This window comes from Trachurus trachurus, assembly GCF_905171665.1.
Source record: "Trachurus trachurus genome assembly, chromosome: 11".
Classification (NCBI taxonomy): domain Eukaryota; kingdom Metazoa; phylum Chordata; class Actinopteri; order Carangiformes; family Carangidae; genus Trachurus; species Trachurus trachurus.
Window position 1 is genome coordinate 2,201,454 of NC_139904.1, and position 20,036 is coordinate 2,221,489.

The following is a 20,036-nucleotide window of genomic DNA, read 5'->3' on the forward strand; positions in this document are numbered from 1 at the left end:
ATAACAAAATGAAGCTCGTTTTCTACATCAGACAAAAAGATAAACCTTCCAGTTTCAACCACGAGTCATTAAACATCACTTTTTTTTTTTGTTAAATTATGTATGAAAAACATTATTCTCATATTATATCGTCCTATTCAAGACCATGCTCAAAACACACCTTTTTAAATTAGCTTTTAATATATAATTTTTGTGTGTTTTATACTGTTTTTTGTATTTTATACTGTTTTATTGCTGTTTTTAATTGAATTCCACTCTGACTTGCTCTATTTTATGATTTTTTTTAAATGTAAGGTGTCTTTGAGTATTTGTAAAAGTGCTTACAAATACAATTATTATATGTTTAGTTTTGGTTAAACACAGATTCTCTTAAAGCAGAAGTGAGTGATATATTTGTGTTAATATAAGTCTTAAATAGTTATATCTTCCGACAGCAATCACTTACATAGAGTGTTTGGTCTGAAACACGGGTCTGTCAGTCACTCTGCTCTGCTCTGAGCCGAAGAGAAAACATTTATCGTATCCTACAGTTTTTATCCAATGAGGAGAGAGAACGGCATGCAGGGCTGTGTGTGCAGCCAAGGAACGCCGTGAATGTGGTGACGTAGCGACGAGGACTGTTATGGTGCGTTCAAGGAAACTCGTATTTTTCCGACCGTGAAGTGGTACCAGTTCGATCTGGTACGAGTTCACCGGTCGGAAGTTACGAGTGGCCGTTATAGTGACTTTCACCGGTAAAACAGGTCGGAAAAACACGAGTGGGTTGCCTGGAACGCTACAAAGTCGTAAATTGTGACTTGAAGCTGTAATTTACGATTTCAAAAGCCTGCCTGGAACGCAGCATTAGCGAAAACGACCGGACCACTCACTTCTGCTTTAACATGCAAATACGGCTCTTTCTCCATTATCAATAAAAACCTGATCAAACCCATAGTGTGACATCTGTTACCTGAGGCCCAGTCAATTGTTTTAATCCCATATAAATCAACTTCTTAATTATTAATAAAAGTGTTAAACAAGATTGGGGGAAAAAAACACACACACACACACTCTGGTTTTTTCCTGTGAAGTGAAATTGTACAATTTTTCTTTGAGAAGTTGTGAAAGTTCCTCTTTTTTTTCTTCTTTTTTTTCATCATCATAGACGGTCACAGCTTCTCTGAGGTTAAATCCTCCTGACTCGAAACTCTCTGAGTCGTCTAAAGACTCTTCAGGAGTGTGTGTGTGTGTGTGTGTGTGTGTGTGTGTGTGTGTGTGTGTGTGTGTGTGTGTGTGTGTGTGTGTGTGTGTGACTCAGATATCCAGCTTTCCTCTCCTCTCCTCACCTCTCTGCAGCCGTCGGCCGAGCCGTGGTCGTCCCTGTCGGCCTCTCTCCCTCTCTTCCTCTCAGCGCCGTCCTTCATCCCTCTCTCTGAGTCCGTGTCTCGTCTCTCCTCTTTGATGTGCAGAGCCACCATGGTGTCCTCCTCCTTCTTCACTGCAGACATTAAACACAACAAAGAAGTCAGTGTTTGGTATTTTATCCCATATATATTTCCTCTGGTGCTGCAGCTTCCTGATTTTAATCTGAAAAAAAAAATCTGCAGCAACATTTTCCTCCACTTTATGCTTTTGGGAACCCCGGGAAATGGTCAGTTAATCTAATACCAGTGGAAGGAGGAAGGAAGGAAGGAAGGACAAAGGGAAAGATGGGAAGAAAGAAAGAAGGGGAAAAGGAAGGAAAGATAGAAGGAAGGAGGGAAGAGATTGGGTCAATTAGGTCAAAAAGGAAGGAAGAAGTAAGGACGAAGGAAAGGAAGGAAGGAAGGAAGGAAGGAAGGAAGGAAGGAAGGAAGGAAGGAAGGAAGGGGAAAAGGATTATGGAAAGAAGGAAGGGAAAAAGGAAAGAGAGAAAGATGGAGGGAGGGAACAGATTTGTTCGAGGAAGGAAGAAGAGGGAAGGAAGGAAGGAAGGAAGGAAGGAAGGAAGGAAGGAAGGAAGGAAGGAAGGAGAGAAAAGGGATTGTGGAAAGAAGGAAGGGAAAAGGAAGGAAAGAAAGATGGAGGGAGGGAACAGATCCGTTCAAGGAAGGAAGAAGAAGGAAGGAAGAAGGGAAAGATGGGAAGAAAGAAGGAAGGGAAAAAGGAAGGAAAGATAGAAGGAGGGAGGGAACAGATTGGGTCAATTAGGTCAAAAAGGAAGGAAGAAGTAAGGATGAAGGAAAGGAAAGAAGGAAGGAAGGAAGGAAGGGAAAAAGGATTATGGAAAGAACAGATTTGTTCTAGGAAGGAAGAAGAGGGAAGGAAGGAAGGAAGGAAGGAAGGAAGGAAGGAAGGAAGGAAGGAAGGAAGGAAGGAAGGAGAGAAAAGGGATTGTGGAAAGAAGGAAGGGAAAAGGAAGGAAAGAAAGATGGAGGGAGGGAACAGATCCGTTCAAGGAAGGAAGAAGAAGGAAGGAAGAAGGGAAAGATGGGAAGAAAGAAGGAAGGGAAAAAGGAAGGAAAGATAGAAGGAGGGAGGGAACAGATTTGTTCGAGGAAGGAAGAAGAGGGAAGGAAGGAAGGAAGGAAGGAAGGAAGGAAGGAAGGAAGGAAGGAAGGAAGGAAGGAAGGAAGGAAGGAAGGAAGGAAGGAAGGAAGGAGAGAAAAGGGATTGTGGAAAGAAGGAAGGGAAAAGGAAGGAAAGAAAGATGGAGGGAGGGAACAGATCCGTTCAAGGAAGGAAGAAGAAGGAAGGAAGAAGGGAAAGATGGGAAGAAAGAAGGAAGGGAAAAAGGAAGGAAAGATAGAAGGAGGGAGGGAACAGATTGGGTCAAAAACGAAGGAAGAAGTAAGGACGAAGGAAAGGAAGGCGGGAAGGAAAAAAGGATTGTGGAAAGAAGGAAGGGAAAAAGGAAGGAAAAGAAGGAGGGAGGGTAGCCTACAGATTCGTTCAAGGAAGGAAGAAGAGGGAAGGAAGAAGGGAAAAGGGATTGTGAAAAGAAAGGAAGGGAGAAAGGAAGGAAAGAAGGAAAGATGGCGGAAGTGAACAGATTGGATCAATTTGACCCAGAAGGACGACAGGAGAGTTAAAAAAAGAGGAATGTTTGAACCCTGATGGAGGTGTGTTACCTGTGGCGGACATGAAGCTGGTGTAGTTGGCCGCTGGCGCTCCGTCCTCCATCCCATCATGACTGTCCCTCTCCTTCTTCACCTCCACCTTCAGCTGCCTCTCCGCCCCCGTCGCCGTCGCCGTGGCGCCGGGCTGATGAGGGGCCGCGGCCGCCGTCGCCCGCGGAGACGACGGGTCCATGACGTCCTGCGCCGAAGCTCCCACCGCGGGAGGCATGGTCGTCATGGAGACCACGCCCGTAGCCAGGGCGACGGTCGCGGGCGCGGGGTAGATGGCGGTTAGTACCTGACAACGGAGAAAAGACAAAAAAAAAGAAAGAATCAGGAACATTGTTAAAGGGATAGTTCACCCTAGAATGACATTTCGCTCATTATCTACTCACCCTCATGTTGACTAAGGGCTGGAAGAATTATCAGAGTCCACCGTCCCTTCTCTGAGTTACAGGGGGTCTCGGCGTAGCAGTGCATTTCAATGCAACGGTTGCAAAGGGACACCGGAGCTCTTCGTAAAAAAACACACACAAAAAAACATCCAAATACCTCCATGATGCTCGTATGTAATGTCCCTCTTGTGCTGAAGCCCCAAATTGCGTAATTGTCCCGAAAAAAATTAAATAAGTCTATATTTTAAGCTTGTTTGTAGCGGAAGCTTCTCGAAGCTCCTCTTCCTGGTCCGTCCAAATCTCGCGTGATTCGCAGTAACCGCACTGACGCCGGCGCAAATCACGCGAGATTTGGACGGACCAGGAAGAGGAGCTTCGAGAAGCTTCCGCTACAAACAAGCTTAAAATATAGACTTATTTAATTTTTTTCGGGACAATTACGCAATTTGGGGCTTCAGCACAAGACGGACATTACATACGAGCATCATGGAGGTATTTGGATGTTTTTTTGTGTGTGTTTTTTTACGAAGAGCTCCGGTGTCCCTTTGCAACCGTTGTATTGAAATTCACTGCTACGCCGAGACCCCCTGTAACTCAGAGAAGGGACGGTGGACTCTGACAATTCTTCCAGCCCTTAGTCAACATGAGGGTGAGTAGATAATGAGCGAAATATCATTCTAGGGTGAACTATCCCTTTAAACAGCCTGGAAGACGTACTGGCGCCATGACAACAACGTCTAAATGTCAAACACACACACACACACACCTGTGTTTTACGACCTACAGTTTCATCCCCGAGGACGAGAAACGCTGCCAAAGTGTGTTGACAGTGGTTTACCTGACGTAACCATGACAATGATGCCTTCAACCACTACAGGTAAATAGGGTATAAACTTGAACTAACACATATCACCATGAAACTTCCCAAGTTTATCACTAACATTAAGACAAATATGTTTTATATTAAAAGTTTTGTCAAATTTTATGTTTAAATATGTAAATGAGGCGATATCTAGTTAAATATGCGCTAATTTGCATATATTTCAAGAACCGAAATCTGAACAATGGATGAAGCCGCTTTCAAAATTCTTGTTTTATTTTGTTGACATATTAGAGTCAGAAGTTTTTACAGAGGGGATGTTGGATTTCTCTTTTTATCACTCTGTAAATGAGAAAATACTGTCACCAGCCCTAAAAAAAAAATCAAATTTCAAAATGTTTTTAGGGATAAAATGTTGTATAAATGAGGCTGTGAATGATATATCAACAATCCCCTCTGTAAAAACCTTCAGGATATAGACAGGAATAAAACTGGAAGGTTTGGTGTCTGTAAGTGCTGCTGAAGCTCAGAGTCTGAGGAAAAACTCATCTTTAGAAAACGGCCTTTAAAGACTTGTACTGTAAAATTCCATAGATTGTTCAAGTAAATCTTACTTTTACAATTGGTTGCTGATAAGGAGGAAATGACAAGTTTTGGAGCCTATCGTTAGCCTAATAGCATAATTGCCTAAGTCATATTTGAACATTTTTGGGAAAAAAAGAAAAAACACAATTTCTAGCAAGCAAAGTCAAAAAGATGACTTAGGCAGATAGTGATTTTGGACTCTAAAAGTGTTCTGATTGGTTGAAGACATAGCCAATAAGGCAAGGTGATGCAGCAGTGGTAGAGGAAAGTTAGGCAGATATCTCAATTTGGCCAAAAAATGACTTAGGCAATTGCTATGAGGCTAACGCTATATAATTGTTCAGGAAAGAGAGAGCTTTACAATGATAACTTTTGGTGAATTTAGGAGAAATCTACTGACGAAAGAGACAAAATGAAGTAAAATAAAAACCGTAATGTGGATTTTCTACCATTTCTTTTGACTTTTCTGAAAGAAAACATGCTAAGGAAGAAAAATAGTCAAAAATCTCTAAATTAATGCATCAGTTTCTGTTTCTTTTCTTCTACCTGTCGTCCGGCGGGCGCGGCGGCCTGACCCGGGGGGGTCTGTGATTGGCCGAGGGGCGGCGCCGGGGCCGGAGCGAGCAGCGGCGACTGGCCGACGATCGGCTGCACCAGGGTTTGGTTGCCGGGGGCGATGGCGGTGAAGCCCAGAGCGGCCAGAGGCGGCTGCAGGTACGCCGGGCCCGGAGCGGGCGTGGCCTGTTGCTGGGGCGTCGCCGTGGTAACCCCTGGACCAGACTGGACATAGGTGATCCTGAAGAAGAAGAAGGAAGAAGAAGATTTTACTATAATATCTAAATATAGAGGCTTTTTATCTGTGTATGTGATGTTTATATGTGTTTATTGACTTGTAACATTGATGTTAAACTAAGTTGCAGTGGGAACATCGGACTTTGGTCGACACGTTAACTTAAAGAGATAGTTCAACATTTTGGCAAATTGGCCCATTGCCATAACCCCTATAGTCATAGCAGTAGGTTCGTTACTTTTAATTGTCGGTGCATGTTGTTTTGAGATCAGCGGGGCAGAGACGTGAGCTCTGCACAGTATTTCCGCCTTTCCCTCATCAAACTCATCAAATACACAATCCAACAACTCCACAACGCTCTGGTGGACAAGTTGTGACCTGCACATTCACCACGCTATGAGATAATAACACAACGTTACCACACAGAGTTGTTTTAGAGGGAAATGCAGCCGGAACTACATTCCAGACACAGCTGCTGGGCGGAGGGATTTCAAAAGCAGCAAGTAGTTCTGAATATTTGCTTCATCTGTCTCTAATGTTACATGATTATCTCATAGTGTGGTGAATGTGCAGGTCACAACTTGTCCACCAGAGCGTTGTGGAGTTGTTGGATTGTGTATTTGATGAGTTTGATGAAGGAAACATGGAAATACTGTGCAGCTTGCGTCTCTGCCCCGCCGATCTCAAAACAACATGCACCGATAATTAAAGGTAATGAACCTACTGCTATGACTGCAATGGGGAAAGGAGCTGTATGCCGATTTAAAAAACACACGTCAACCCTCTGATCTCAGTAGAGAGCGGCTTCACAGACAGACAGATGTAACAAACAGATGCGTTACTCTGATCAGAAAATAACTTCTAACTGAACTGACTTTATATTTTATCTTTCTGAGCTGGAGAACTTCTTGAGAAAAGGATGTTTTGAAGTTCTCAGAGCCGAGGTCAGAGGTCAGCGGCGTCAACCTGCCTGACCCCTGAGTGTTGCTGCTCTCTCTGTGCATTAACACAACTCGTTTACAGACTGAAGCTGTTTCTAAAGCTGCTGCTGCTGCTGTCTTTCAGGTGGTGGTGGTGGTGGTGGTGGGGGTTGCTGACCTGGTGGGCGGCGAGGTCAGGAGAACAGTCTGCGGGGGCGCTGCACCACCGGGAGCCATCACCGTTGCCACGGAAACAGGAAAGGGGCTCCCAGGATGCACTGTTGCTGCGCCGCTCGGGTGAACGTTGGTCTGGACCACGGGCATGGGAGCGATCTGGATGATCTGAGGAGAGGAGAGGAGGATCAGAGGAAAAGTCTTCATCTACATATTTATCATCATTTATTTATCTTGTTTCTACAGAAGAAAAAAACAACTTTTTAAAACATCTGATGTGGTTTAACGATCCTCTGAACAAATCACACAACAGAACCGGTAAGTAAAATAACTTTCAGCATCTTTTCACCAACTCTTCATCTTCCAGAACAAACAATGATGCTTTTTAATGGTTTATTTTTATTTTTTTAATTACTTTTATTGTGATTCTGCTGCTTGTGAGACGCTTTTCATTCAGTCTCACCTCTAATTATCATTATAAATATGTTTTTATAACATGTTTTGTATTTAATTTTTGTCTATTTCATGTGAAGCTCTGAGTGCAGGTCATTTATTTGTTGTGAAGCAGTTTATGCTACATCTCTTGTAACAAAGATGCTGCAGAAATAAAGTTTATCATCAATATTATCATTATTTTTATTGACTCAAATTTCCCCAAAAATATATATTTAAAGTCAAATCGTAGCATTTGAGAAGCTTGAGACATTAAATTATCTGTTTTTTAACACGTTTTGTGTCGAATTCTTTGTCTATTTCATGTGAAGCTCTGAGTGCAGGTCATTTATTTGTTGTGAAGCAGTTTATGTTGCAGCTCTTGTAACAAAGATGCTGCAGAAATAAAGTTTATCATCAATATTATTATTATTATTGACTCTAAAAGTATGTATTTAAAATCAAATCGTAGCATTTGAGAAGCTTAATCCATTAAATTCCTTGGATTTGTTTTAAATAAATTACTTGATCTGTCAGTCATCAATACATTTTCTGTCCGTTATTATCTAACAACACCAGTTTCCATCACTGTCACTTTGGATCAATCAAACTGGGACAAAAAAAAAGTCGATTTCTTTGCTTTATTTATTTATTTTTATCTTCTCTCATCATCTTGTCAGTTTATCTTTGACATTTCACTTTTTTTTCTCCTTCTTCTCCTTCTTCTTCTTCACACAGCCGTACCTTGTTTCCTGTCGCGGGGCCGTTCTGCACAGGAAGAGGCGGAGCCACCAGGGAGATGGGAGGATGAGGATGAGGAGGAGTAGACCCTGTTCTCACTGTTGCCATGGGAACCAACATCTTGCTCTGCAACACCGGCGACTGGGTTTGGACTAATGAGTGAGAACGAGAGAGAGAAAGAGAGAGAGAGAATTAAATCACTCAGCGTGAGGAACAGATGAATCGAGCCATAAGAGGAGGAGGAGAAGAAGGAGAAGAAGGAGAAGATGAAGATGACAGCAGAGGAGCGACGGGGGGGATGAGACACACTGAGAGACAAGAGGGGAGGAGGGGGGGGAGGGAGGGGGGAGACACAGTGAGGACGCTTCAAGAGAAATTCCTGGCGGATCGACAACAAGGTGGAACAATGTTGCGCCGACTGAGTGCGGGTGGGTGGGCGGCGGCCGCGTTCCCGCTGTCAATCATTTATGTCTCGTTTACGTAAGCCAATCAAATCTATTTTCAGTTTCCCTTCCTGTGGAGACGACGACGACGATTATTATTATTACTGAACACGACACAAACGGAGTAAAGGGAAAAAATCAAAGAGAGGAGAAGGAACCTGAACCTGAACCTGTGAACTGATCTAAACCTTTACAGGGTCTCTGCAGGTTTCACCAGCTTAAATTTAAGAGTTTTTAAAGGGATACGCCAACATTTTTCTTTTTTTTTCGTGTCTTGCCTCACTCCCGAATCCATGACCAGCAGATAGACACCATCCTTTCGACTGTGCGTGCAGTAACAAGGGAGATAGAGCCGTATCGCCCGTAATTAGCTTAGCTCAAACACTGGAAGTGTATAGGTAGTGTTAGCCTGCCTCCTACCTAAAGTCGCTAATTAGCTTAGCTCAAACGCTGGAAGTGTATGGGTAGTGTTAGCCTGCCTCCTACCTAAAGTCGCTAATTAGCTTAGCTCAAACGCTGGAAGTGTATAGGTAGTGTTAGCCTGCCTCCACCTAAAGTAGCTAATTAGCTTAGCTCAAACACTGGAAGTGTATGGGTAGTGTTAGCCTGCCTCCTACCCGAGCTGAAATCAGCAGTCAGAAGCTGATTTCATTTTAGCTCTAAACTCTGTAAATATATCACTTTATCCACATTTCAAACATGTTTAGGTGAGAAAGTAGCCGTTTAGATCAGCAGTGTGTCGTTAATTTGTCTAAATACCAGCTGTTTACAATTTTGTTCGGACGAATTCGGCGCTACTCAAGCTAGCCGTTGTGACCAACGCACTTCCGGTTACTTTCACAAAATAAAACACCCGTTGCCCTTTACATACAGAAAACCATGACGATAGAATTTGTGCTTTTACTTTGAAATAGGAAGCTAACCTACCCTCGATGTAGCTAGCTTGAACCAAAATAAAGCGTCTTTGCTTGAACCCTCCGTTTTGACCGATCTCGTCCCGTTAGCGGCATTTGACCGCTCAAGATGCCTTACCGGAGAGTTTTGTCAGCTCTGAGACGAAGATCGGCCCGCCGGTTTCCGTTTAGAGTTGCCGAAGAGTTTCTCTGATGACTTTAGGTGGAGGCAGGCTAACACTACCCATACACTTCCAGTGTTTGAGCTAAGCTAATTACGGCTATACGGCTCTATCTCCCTTGTTACTGCACGCACAGTCGAAAGGATGGTGTCTATCTGCTGGTCATGGACTCGGGAGTGAGGCAAGACACAAAAAAAAATGTTGGCGTATCCCTTTAAGACCTTTTTAAGACCATTATGGATGAAATTTAAGACCTATCATGTCACAAAATTAGAAATTGATTGCTAAGTTGCGTGTTAGGCTTGTTTGTAGTTTAAAATACATTAAATAAAGCACAATGAGGTGTCGCAGGAGCATTTTATTGAGCATTTGCAGTAGCGAGGGCTCTACTATAACATATCTCCCAAGGAACACGCCTATAAAGTAAACTATTTTCCCAGTTCGCACATGTATTTTTTTAGGGTCAAATGCGAGTGAAATGCTCGCCCATGATGGACATAAGAAAATTTAAGACCTGTCTAAAAAAATACTTTTTAAAAGACTTGAACACAATAATTCAACGAATTTAAGACCTAAAATTTTGATTTTCAAATTTTAGACTTTTTTAAGACCCCGCGGATACCCTGTAAACCTGAACTCCTCCTCCTCCCTTCAGCCAATCACAGCTGTCCTCTGGTCTCACCTCTGGTCGCGGGGCTGACTCTGATTCCCGCCCCCCCCGACGACGACGACGACGAGTGCACGCCGCCATTGGCCACCACGGGCAGGGAGAGGATTTGCTGGTGTGTGGAGGAGGAGGAGTTTGTCTCGCTGGGCAGGAAGTACTGGACGTGGGCGAGGGAGGGAGGGGGGAGGGAGGAGATGGTGGCGGTGGAGGTGGAGGAGGAGGAGGTGGAGGAGGAGGGGTGGAGCATGGGGAGGGGGAGGGGGGTGTGTGGGGGGGTGGCGAGGACGAGGCTGGTGACCACCGGGGGGGAGGAGCATGACGAGGACAAGGATGACAGGTACGCACCCCCTGCTGTGATTGGCAGCTGCTGAGCTCCTCCTGCTCCTCCTCCTCCTCCTCCTCCTCCTCCAATCAGGAGCGTCGTCGTCGTAGCAACGGCGGTGGCAGCTCCTTCTATTGGTTTGCTGGCGATGGGGATCGGCGTGCTGGCGATGGGCCGCACCACGTTGGTCACCATGGTGGTCGCCATGCGCACGGCACCGAGGATGAGAGGAGCCGGGCTGCTGCTGCAGGAGGAGGAGGAGGAGGAGGAGGAGGAGGAAGAGGAGGAGCAGACGCCTCCTTCTCCTCCTCCTCCTCCTCTTCCTCCCGACGCTTCGTCTCTCTTCGGTCCTCCCTCGCCACGGCCGCCGCCATCATCCTCTCCTCCTCCGCCGCCGCCTCGCTTTCTCTTCCTCTCCGACCCGTCTTCAGCACCTCCTCCTCCTCCTCCTCCTCCTCCTCCTCCTCCTGAGGGAGAGGAGGAAGGATGGCGAGAGGAGCGGGACACTGGCTGGAAGCCTCGCTGCAGGGGAGAGACAGAGAGAGAGATGAAGAGGAGGAGAAGAGATCAAAGCCGGAGAAAGTTACAACACAAACACAAAGTTTTTTTTTCTCTCTCTTCCTCAACTTTAAGTAACTTTAATTCTTCGTGGCACCGACGACGCGACGCCTCACATACAGAGGAGGAGGAGGAGGAGGAGGAGAAAACCTGGAAACACTTCGTCCCCAACTCTCTGTGTCTGTTTGGTTTTTGTTCAGATTCCTGAAAAAAGTTCTGTAGTTTCATTTTCCTGTTTTATGTAATTCTACGACATTAAAAGGATAGTTCAACATTTTTGGCAAATTGGCCCATTGTCATAGCAGTAGGTTCGTTACCTTTAATTGTCAGTGCAAGTTATTGTTAGAACGGCGGAGCAGAGCCGTGAGCTGCTCAGAGCTACGCTAATGGGAGGAGGCGAATGGGGTTTCTTGGTTTCCCTCATCAAACTCATCAAATACACAATCCAACAACTCCACAACGCTCTGGTGGACAAGTTGTGACCTGCACATTCACCACGCTATGAGACAATAACACAACGTTACCAGACAGAGTTGTTTTAGAGGGAAATACAGAGACTGATGGTGAAAAACTGTCCCTGAAGGCAACGTGCATCAGCGGTTTTGCATGAATTTACGTCTTTATTACTCACTGATATCTTTATTATTATAATCTGTCTTTATTATTTGATTTAAGTGTATTGAATTAGATCCTTTCCATTGACATTTATATACAGTATTTATATTATAGACGAATAGTACAGCTCAGTTAGGGACCTGGTTACACATTAAAACTATATTAAGTTAATTAATCTTTCTTATTAACACCATCACAGCCAGATATTATTAATTCAAGTGAACTGATGGTTATTCCAGCTACCTGTCCATCTGGTTCGTCGTCGTCGCTGTCCGTCACTCTCTCTTTACACTTGAGGTCGATGGAGCCTTCAGGACAGGAATCCTCTGCACAAACACATCAGAAATATGTTATTACACATTTAAATAAAGGATTATAAATAAACTCATAACAGCCTTTTACATTTATAATATAATATAATATGTTTTTTAACAGTTGCCTTCATTTTAAACATGTCTCAGTATCAAAGTCCTGTTGTTTTGTGGTGCAACTATAATAAAACTAACACAAAATTATATAAAATTAATTGTTAATATGTGTGGTTTAGTGTTTTTTAAAGATCAAATAGTCCAGTTTTGGTAACTTATAGTCTTATTAAACACTTAATTCTTCATTAATAAAGTTAAATGTTTATATTTTCACATTTAACAAATGGCGTAATCATCATTTATAAATCAAGTATTATATAAGTTATTTAACAGATGTCAGATCAGTTTATTAGATCTGTAATAAAGTGTCAGTAAATTATTAAGTATTATATTATTATTTAGATAAACTAATGGTCAGTGAGTGTTTGAACAGATGTTTTATTATTTAATCCAGAGTTTACAACTATAATCAGTGTGTAATCATCATGTGTAACTCAGGCTGAACAGTGTGTAGTTGTAGTTGTGTGACCTAATTGTGAGCTATTGTTGCATTTCTAGTAATTAGCAGTCCGGGGCTCTCCCACCATGACACAGCAACTTTTTTCTCTTTTTTTTTCTCTCTTTTTTTTTTTTTTTCATGCTGACGTCGTGGTTTTGACTCACAGAAAGGCTGAGGTTGAGTCTGTTGTTTTTCAAAGACACACTGACCGTTAGAGGAACTGAAACTAAATCGCTCCATGGTTACGGCACAACAACAGACAGAAAAAAAAGAACAAAAAAAACTCCCTGCTGTGCTGTGAGTTGTGACCTCACCCATTACATCATCGTCCCCTTCCTCCTCACAGATGACCATGCGCTCTTCATCGCTGGTCATGTCCTCGCTGGCCCCGCCCTGGTAGAGGGACGGCGGCGGCGGCGGCCGGCTGCGAAACAAACTCGCCCCGTCCTCCTGAGTGAAAAATCATCAGAATTAGTTTGTTTAAAAAGTGTAGAAAAAAGCAAAACTAGCAAAGATTGTCCCCTGGCAGTAGTGAAACTTGCAATAGATGTGCCTTTGTCCCAGGCTAGCTGACTTAGCCCATACTTTCTGGTCATGCTCGAAGCTAACAGGGTTCTGGAAGAGCTTTTTCAAGATCATGTCAGAGGTTCTAGGTGTAGCTATCACTCCCTGTCCCCTCATTGCTATTTTTGGTGTTCCCTCAAATTATTCAGAATTCAGTAAGCAGACATTAAAGGACAATTCCAGGCGAATTCAACTCAATGAATGGGAGTGGATGTAAGTTCTGCTGTTTAGGCTGTTTACAGCCCTCAAAGCCACAGACAGCGTCAGATGGCGACTCAAACATGCACCGAGAAGTTTATTTACTTCAAGCAAGCCGACATGTTTGTAAAACTAGATCTAATTCAAAGTCTCCCGGAGTCTCGCGCGAGACCCAGTTGCCGTGCGCGGTGTGTTCAGGTGCAGTGGGAGCTCCCGTTTGTGTCATAAACACAGGAATATCAACTCTTTACTTGCTTCAAGTAAAAAAAACTTCTCGGCGCATGTTTGAGTAGCCACCTGACGCTGTCTGTGGAAAAAAATGTACACTTGAAGCAAGTCAAGAGTTGATATTCCTGTGTTTATGACACAAGCGCTAGCTCCGACTGCGCCTGAATACACCAGCACTGCAACTTGGGTCTCGCGCGAGACTCCGGGAGACTTTGAATTAGATCTAGTTTTACAAACATGCCGGCTTGCTTGAAGTAAATAAACTTCTCGGTGCATGTTTGAGTCTCCATCTGACGCTGTCTGTGGAAAAAAATTGCGGCTTTGAGGGCTGGAAACAGCCTAAACAGCAGAACTTACATCCACTCCCATTCTTCACTGCCGTGGCGATGCGGGGACAGATGCAACTACCGCAAAACAGGAGCAATTAAACTGAAAATCTTCAGATTCCTTCTTTTAGACCTAAAATGATAGGTAAATACACCCCCTAGTTGAATTCGCCTGGAATTGTCCTTTAAATGTTTTAGCGTTTGCCTCTCTGATTGTCCGCAGGCGTATCCTTCTACACTGGAAGTTGCCTAAACCTCCAGCAGAACAATCTCGGCAGACTGACCTAATGTCATTCCTTAAATTAGAAAAAATAAAAATGTTCACTCCGAGGGTCAACTGGGAAATTCTATACTACATGGCAGCCTCTTATCTCATATTTCTATAATGTAGCTACAACATCTACGGTGTAGGAGTGAATAACACATTCTGTTTTTCTGTCCAGCTGTGCTCTTAGATCAATATGACTGTACAAATGTAAGGTGGTTGATGAGATACTCTGTTGGAAAAAGAAGACCAACTGGGGTGTGGGGGGGTGGGATAATGTTTTGTATGTTCTCTACTTGTTCGTTTGTTTGTATGTTTGTTTATTTGGAAAAAAAATCACGCATCTATTTGTAAAGGTCATGTAACATGATGTGAAGTGTTTCAATAAACAGATTTATATAAAAAAAATAAAATAAATAAGTGTAGAAAATATCGCCCATCGATTTAAAACTTGACAACAAAGGAAAAAGCTGCGGTGTTGAAGAAACACACATCAGACAGAGGTAATGTGATGTCGCTACGTTATCAAAGCATGCATTGCATACATATACATTTTGTGTGTGTGTGTTTCTTTTTCTCGCCGGCAGCGTTAAATGCCTTCAAACAAAAGCGTCTGTCGGTCTCTCCCATGCAGGACGACTCCTCTGTGATTAGGAGCGGAGCAGCAAACACCACAGTTTCACAGTTTCACACCTTCAAAGGCTCAGAGAAAGTCGAGAGTGAAACCTTTGAAGTTGGAAGCCGGAGCTCCCCCAGAGGTTTCAGTGGGTTTTTTCAACAGCAGCATCCCAACACACACACACACATAGACACACACACACACACACACTTACTTACACATACACAAACACACACACACTCAGATCCAACCCAGCGAGTCCATTTGAGCTGTTTCTGAACAGTTGTGGAGCGCAACCTTTTTACTAAACTTTCTGCGTTTTGTTTCTTTCTTTGTTGCTCTGATCCCGATCTCCACACACACACACACACACACACACACACACACACACACACACACACACACACACACACACACACACACACACACACACACACACACACACACACACACACACACACACACACACACACACACACACACACACACCCTTGTAAATCTATCTTTCTCAAGGTACAGTGTTATATCGAGCTATGAAGGAGTGGAATGCCCTTCCGAATTATGTTATACAACAAAGAAACATGGTTAGTTTTAAAATGAAACTAAGAGATTATTATTTTGATCGCAATTTTGACCATTAGTAGCCTATTTGTAAATTGGGTCCTGGTATCCTTGTTGTGTAGTGATTCAATGTAGGGGCGGGTAACATATGTTAAGTGTTTGTCTTGGATGTTTTGTTTTTGTATTAAGTATGTGTTTTCTGTATGTATTTTCTGTTTTATGTATTAATGTGTTGTGTGTTAATGGTTTGTATTTGTCATTTATTATGATGAAAAGACCCCAGGAAGAATAGCTGCTGCGTGGCAAAAGCTAATGGGGATCCAAATAAACTAAACTAAACTAAACTTTGTGAGGACATGTCATTGACATAATGTATTCCCTAGCCCCTTACCCTCTAACCTTAACCATCCAAAACTAATGCCTAACCTTAACCATCACTCTAAACCTCATTTAAACCTAATTATAACCTAAAGTCTTAACCCTCAAACAGCCCTTTGAAAAAGTGAGGGCCGGCCAAAACGTCCTCACTCTGTTGGTTAAAAACTCGTTCCGGTCCTCACAACGTAGCATGTACAAGAACACACACACACACACTAATACTTACACACACACACACACTAATACTTACACACACACACACACCCAAACACCAAGCGAGTCCATTTGAACTGTTTCTGAACAGTTCAAATGGACCTTTTTTACTAAACTTCAGTTTATTTCTTTTTATTTTCCGCATTTTGTTTCTTTCTTTGCTGCTCTGATCCCGATCTCCACACACACACACACACACACACACACACGCACACGCACACGCACACAGACACACACACACACAGACACACACACACACACACACTCGTCTGCTGACTGTTGTGTGTTGTGTGTTTTGTGTGTTGTGTTAACGCTGTTGAGTAAGAACCCGGTTTGTGCAGCTGCTGATCTTTAATCCCCCTGAGTCTGTTTGCTGCCTCTGAGCTACAGATTAACGACCTTCTCGTACCTTCTCCAGGTCGCGCTCCCTCTCCCGCTGCTCCAGGGTGTGCACGGCGCTCTGGGAAAAGGCTCTGGGACGGGGGTGCTGCGCTCCGAACAGCCCTACCCCCCCTCCTCCTCCTCCTCCTCCTCCTCCTCGGCGCTCCGATCCCCCCGGCCAGCCCGAGCTGCCTCCTCCTACTCCTCCTCTTTCTCCTCTTTCTCCTACTACTCCTCCTCCTCCTACTCCTCCTCCCTTCCCCTCCACCGTCTGGGACTCTGACAGAGGATCTGCAGAAAACAACATGTTGGATCAATAACGACAGTGAAGCTTATTAACTCATTGAGTGCCAACCACGTAATTTCTCGTTTTTCGTTCCCATGCGTTGAGTGCCGAAAACGTAATTTTACGTTTTTTGCTTTTTTTTTAAATTATGAAAATAGACACTTTAATACACATTATATGTAAATTTGGGGACTCTACGACGAGGAGAACTGAAATAGATGACGATCAAAGTCACATGACAGCTCATGATCTGGAAGTTTTTATCATAACTCGGCTTCTGCAAACGAGTTCTGCATGCAGATGCAGCGCAGCTGCTCTGCTCTCACCCGCGCTGCTGCTCCAGCTGCTGGAGCTGCTCGGAGCTGAACCAGGAAGCTCTCAGCCGACAGTCCGCCCGGTCTTCATCTGGAGCAACACCGTGTCCTCCCCAAAGTCCTCCCGCGGTAAAATCTGATGGTCTCTGGACCAAAGCAGACCGGCATCACCGACCCGTACCACAGAAGGACCGCGACCACCGGCGGGACCGGTCTTCCCGAGCCGCGGTGGCCGACAGACCCTCACGCTCCGCGGGGAGAAGCTGTGACACGGCACGGTGCGTCTGTGTTATTGTTGTTTAGTGGCGCCCCCCCCGCCCCCGATGGTGGTTTTGTGAATAGAACAACAACTGTTGTATATATTTATCTTATACGAGCCCTTTGATCCAGAAATGCGAGTGTCAGAAGAGCGACAGACACAAACAGCGCACCTTTCATAAAAGACGCTCTATCTCCTTTTCTAGAAAAAAAGGAGGGATTTTGGTGAAACCCAGCCATGTTTAGCTTGACTTTTCTCAGGAACAGAGGCACGTAGAAACAAACGGTTTGTGGCCACTTGAAGCATTAAGGTAAACCTTTCAATTGAGCCACAGTATGTGTTGGTGGCAATAATATAGAATACACTGTGGCTCTACATAAAAAGTCAAAAATGGTCTAAATTGCCGGTACACTTGACTAAAACTTTGGAAAGGAGCGCGGCACTCAATGAGTTAATTAATCGCTCCAGAATTTGTACTGTGACACTTGTTGCAAAACGAGTAACACAGTGACACAATGCAAAAGTTTGGGTCCAAATCTTTCTGTTCATGTGAACAGTTCATCAAGTGGAGGATGAAATTATCTCCAAAAGACATAAAGTTAAACATTAAAACACTCTTTTGCAATATTTTAAAAGGATAGTTCAACATTTTTGGCAAATTGGCCCATTGCCATAATCCCTATAGTCATAGCAGTAGGTTCGTTACCTTTAATTGTCGTTGCAAGCTGTTTTTAGAACGGCGGAGCAGAGCCGTGAGCTGCTCAGAGCTACGCTACGGAGGCTCATTATGGGATTTCTTGGTTTCCCTCATCAAACTCATCAAATACACAATCCAACAACTCCACAACGCTCTGGTGGACAAGTTGTGACCTGCACATTCACCACGCTATGAGATAATAACACAACGTTACCAGACAGAGTTGTTTTAGAGGGAAATACATGCAAAACCGCTGATGCGCGTTGCCTTCAGGGACAGTTTTTCATCAAGCAGTCTCTGTATTTCCCTAAAAATAGCTTGCACCGACAATTAAAGGCAACGAACCTACTCCTAAAACTAGGGATTATGGCAATGGGCCAATTTACCAAAATGTTGAACTATCCCTTTAATCAATATCAGTGTATTATTTTAGTTTTCTACAGTTTCAGAGTTTCCAAAGGGGGAAACTATCACATAACTATTTGCTGGGGGCCCTTTTCCATTTTGAAAATGTAAAAGATGAAAATAAAAACAAAATGATATTGTTTAAAATGTAAAGGGAATGTCTCATCTGTAACTTTATGCCTTTTGGAGATCATTTCAAAGCCCAAACTTCTGCATGTCACTGTATTTGCATGACAGGTCCTGATTTATTTGTGATTGTTAATTTGCTAATCAACGTTGATCATCATGTGACGCACCGATGCTCTCCGACATGCTCCTCTCCCGCGCCTCCTTGGGGGTCCCGCGGCCCTCGGACAGAGACTTCCTGCGGTCCTTGTTGCACCACTTCCAGTCTGGATGTGCTCTGAAGTGGGCCTCCTTCACCTGTCAGAGGAGAGAGTTTACAGCTCATTAAAACTAACTAACACAACTTCTTCTACTTTAATCTCTTTATTCTCCGGACGCTGCTGCTGCTGCTGCTGCTGCTGCTGCTGCTGCTTAAAGTCGGTTAAATCCTGTGAAACAACAACAGATCTGCTGCAAAACGATGGGAAGAACAAGTCACGACCTGGAGCGATAATGGAGAGGTAACTTCTGTCTGGTTTTATAGATCCTGATGATCTGATAACAAACTGTAGAAATGACAGGAAGTTTCCAGCAGGTGTGTAGTAGTGATGTCATTAGGTACGATTATTATCACAGAAATAATCACAGTATCACGATTATTATGCATTAATTCATTAATTCAACACTATAATTGCATAAAATATGTCAAATACAGTCAAAATATAATTACATTACCAAATATATATACAAAATAATTAAAGTATCTATCAACATATGACCAATTATTGATCCCCCAGGGGAAATGTTTGAAATATTTAAGTCATTACTTTTCATTTATACCAAATGACAAATGAAGTTTAATCTCATTTTACAGTAGATGTGATCAAAAAGATATATCTTTTATTTTTGTTGGTTTATTTTACGTTTGATTTATAATGACACAAATAAACTGGGAGCATCTCTCATGCAGCGTTAGTAATAAATGAAACGGACATCTACGGAAGAGCATATGGGCCAAAAACAGAGATTTGTTTTTTTAAGATTCTGAGATAAAAACTCAGAAATTCTGACTTTTTATGATAAAGATAAAGATAAAAACTCAGAAATTCTGACATTTTATCTCAGAATCTTAAAACAAATCTCTATTGTTGGCCCTAATGCTCTTCCGTAGACATCCCATAATACTGCTGGAAGCACAAGCACAAATTTTACCCAACACAGATGGGAGGAAGCAAAAGGAGGTGCGTTGTGAGTTGCACTCATCTGCCGACATGGTTACGGCATCTTTTTTTTTTAAGAGTTACGACATTTAGGAAAATAATTTACAATGAATTAACCATGGCATTAAAGGGATAGTTCACCCAAAATTCAAATTTCACTCATTATCCACTCACCCTCATGTCGACTAAGGGCTGGGAGAAGTTTCAGAGTTACAGCCAAATCTCGCGCGATTTGGACGGACCAGGAAGAGGAGCTTCCGCTACAAACAAGCTTGAAATATAGACTTATTTAATTTTTTTGGGGACAATTTCGCATTTTGGGGCTTCAATACAAGACGGACATTACATACGAGCAGCATGGAGGTGTTTGGATGTTTTCTGGTGTGTCTTTTTGTTACGAAGACCGCTGGTGTCCATTTGCAACCGTCATATGGACATGCACTGCTACGCCGAGACCCCCTGTAACTCAGAGAAGCCACGGAGGACTCTGAAACTTCTCCCAGCCCTTAGTCCACATGAGGGGGAGGAGATCATGA

The 20,036-nt window shown here is 43.3% G+C and overlaps 1 protein-coding gene across 3 annotated transcripts in view; it reads right to left on the bottom strand.

Moving 5' to 3' along the window:
- The window catches only part of cica (capicua transcriptional repressor a), a 75,873-nt gene that overhangs the window by 12,976 nt on the left and 42,861 nt on the right, over positions 1-20,036 (bottom strand). For 2 of the 3 annotated variants that reach the window (XM_083982128.1, XM_083982127.1), the window contains exons 8-17: positions 18,472-18,598; positions 16,243-16,505; positions 12,796-12,931; positions 11,858-11,940; positions 10,135-10,963; positions 7,938-8,086; positions 6,766-6,929; positions 5,424-5,673; positions 3,090-3,375; positions 1,326-1,477 (exon numbers count right to left, since the gene is read on the bottom strand). In XM_083982128.1, the coding sequence (XP_083838254.1) occupies positions 1,326-1,477; positions 3,090-3,375; positions 5,424-5,673; positions 6,766-6,929; positions 7,938-8,086; positions 10,135-10,963; positions 11,858-11,940; positions 12,796-12,931; positions 16,243-16,505; positions 18,472-18,598 (2,439 nt within the window). The remainder of the gene's footprint in view (positions 1-1,325; positions 1,478-3,089; positions 3,376-5,423; positions 5,674-6,765; positions 6,930-7,937; positions 8,087-10,134; positions 10,964-11,857; positions 11,941-12,795; positions 12,932-16,242; positions 16,506-18,471; positions 18,599-20,036) is intronic. The other variant, XM_083982129.1, reaches the window with a different exon arrangement.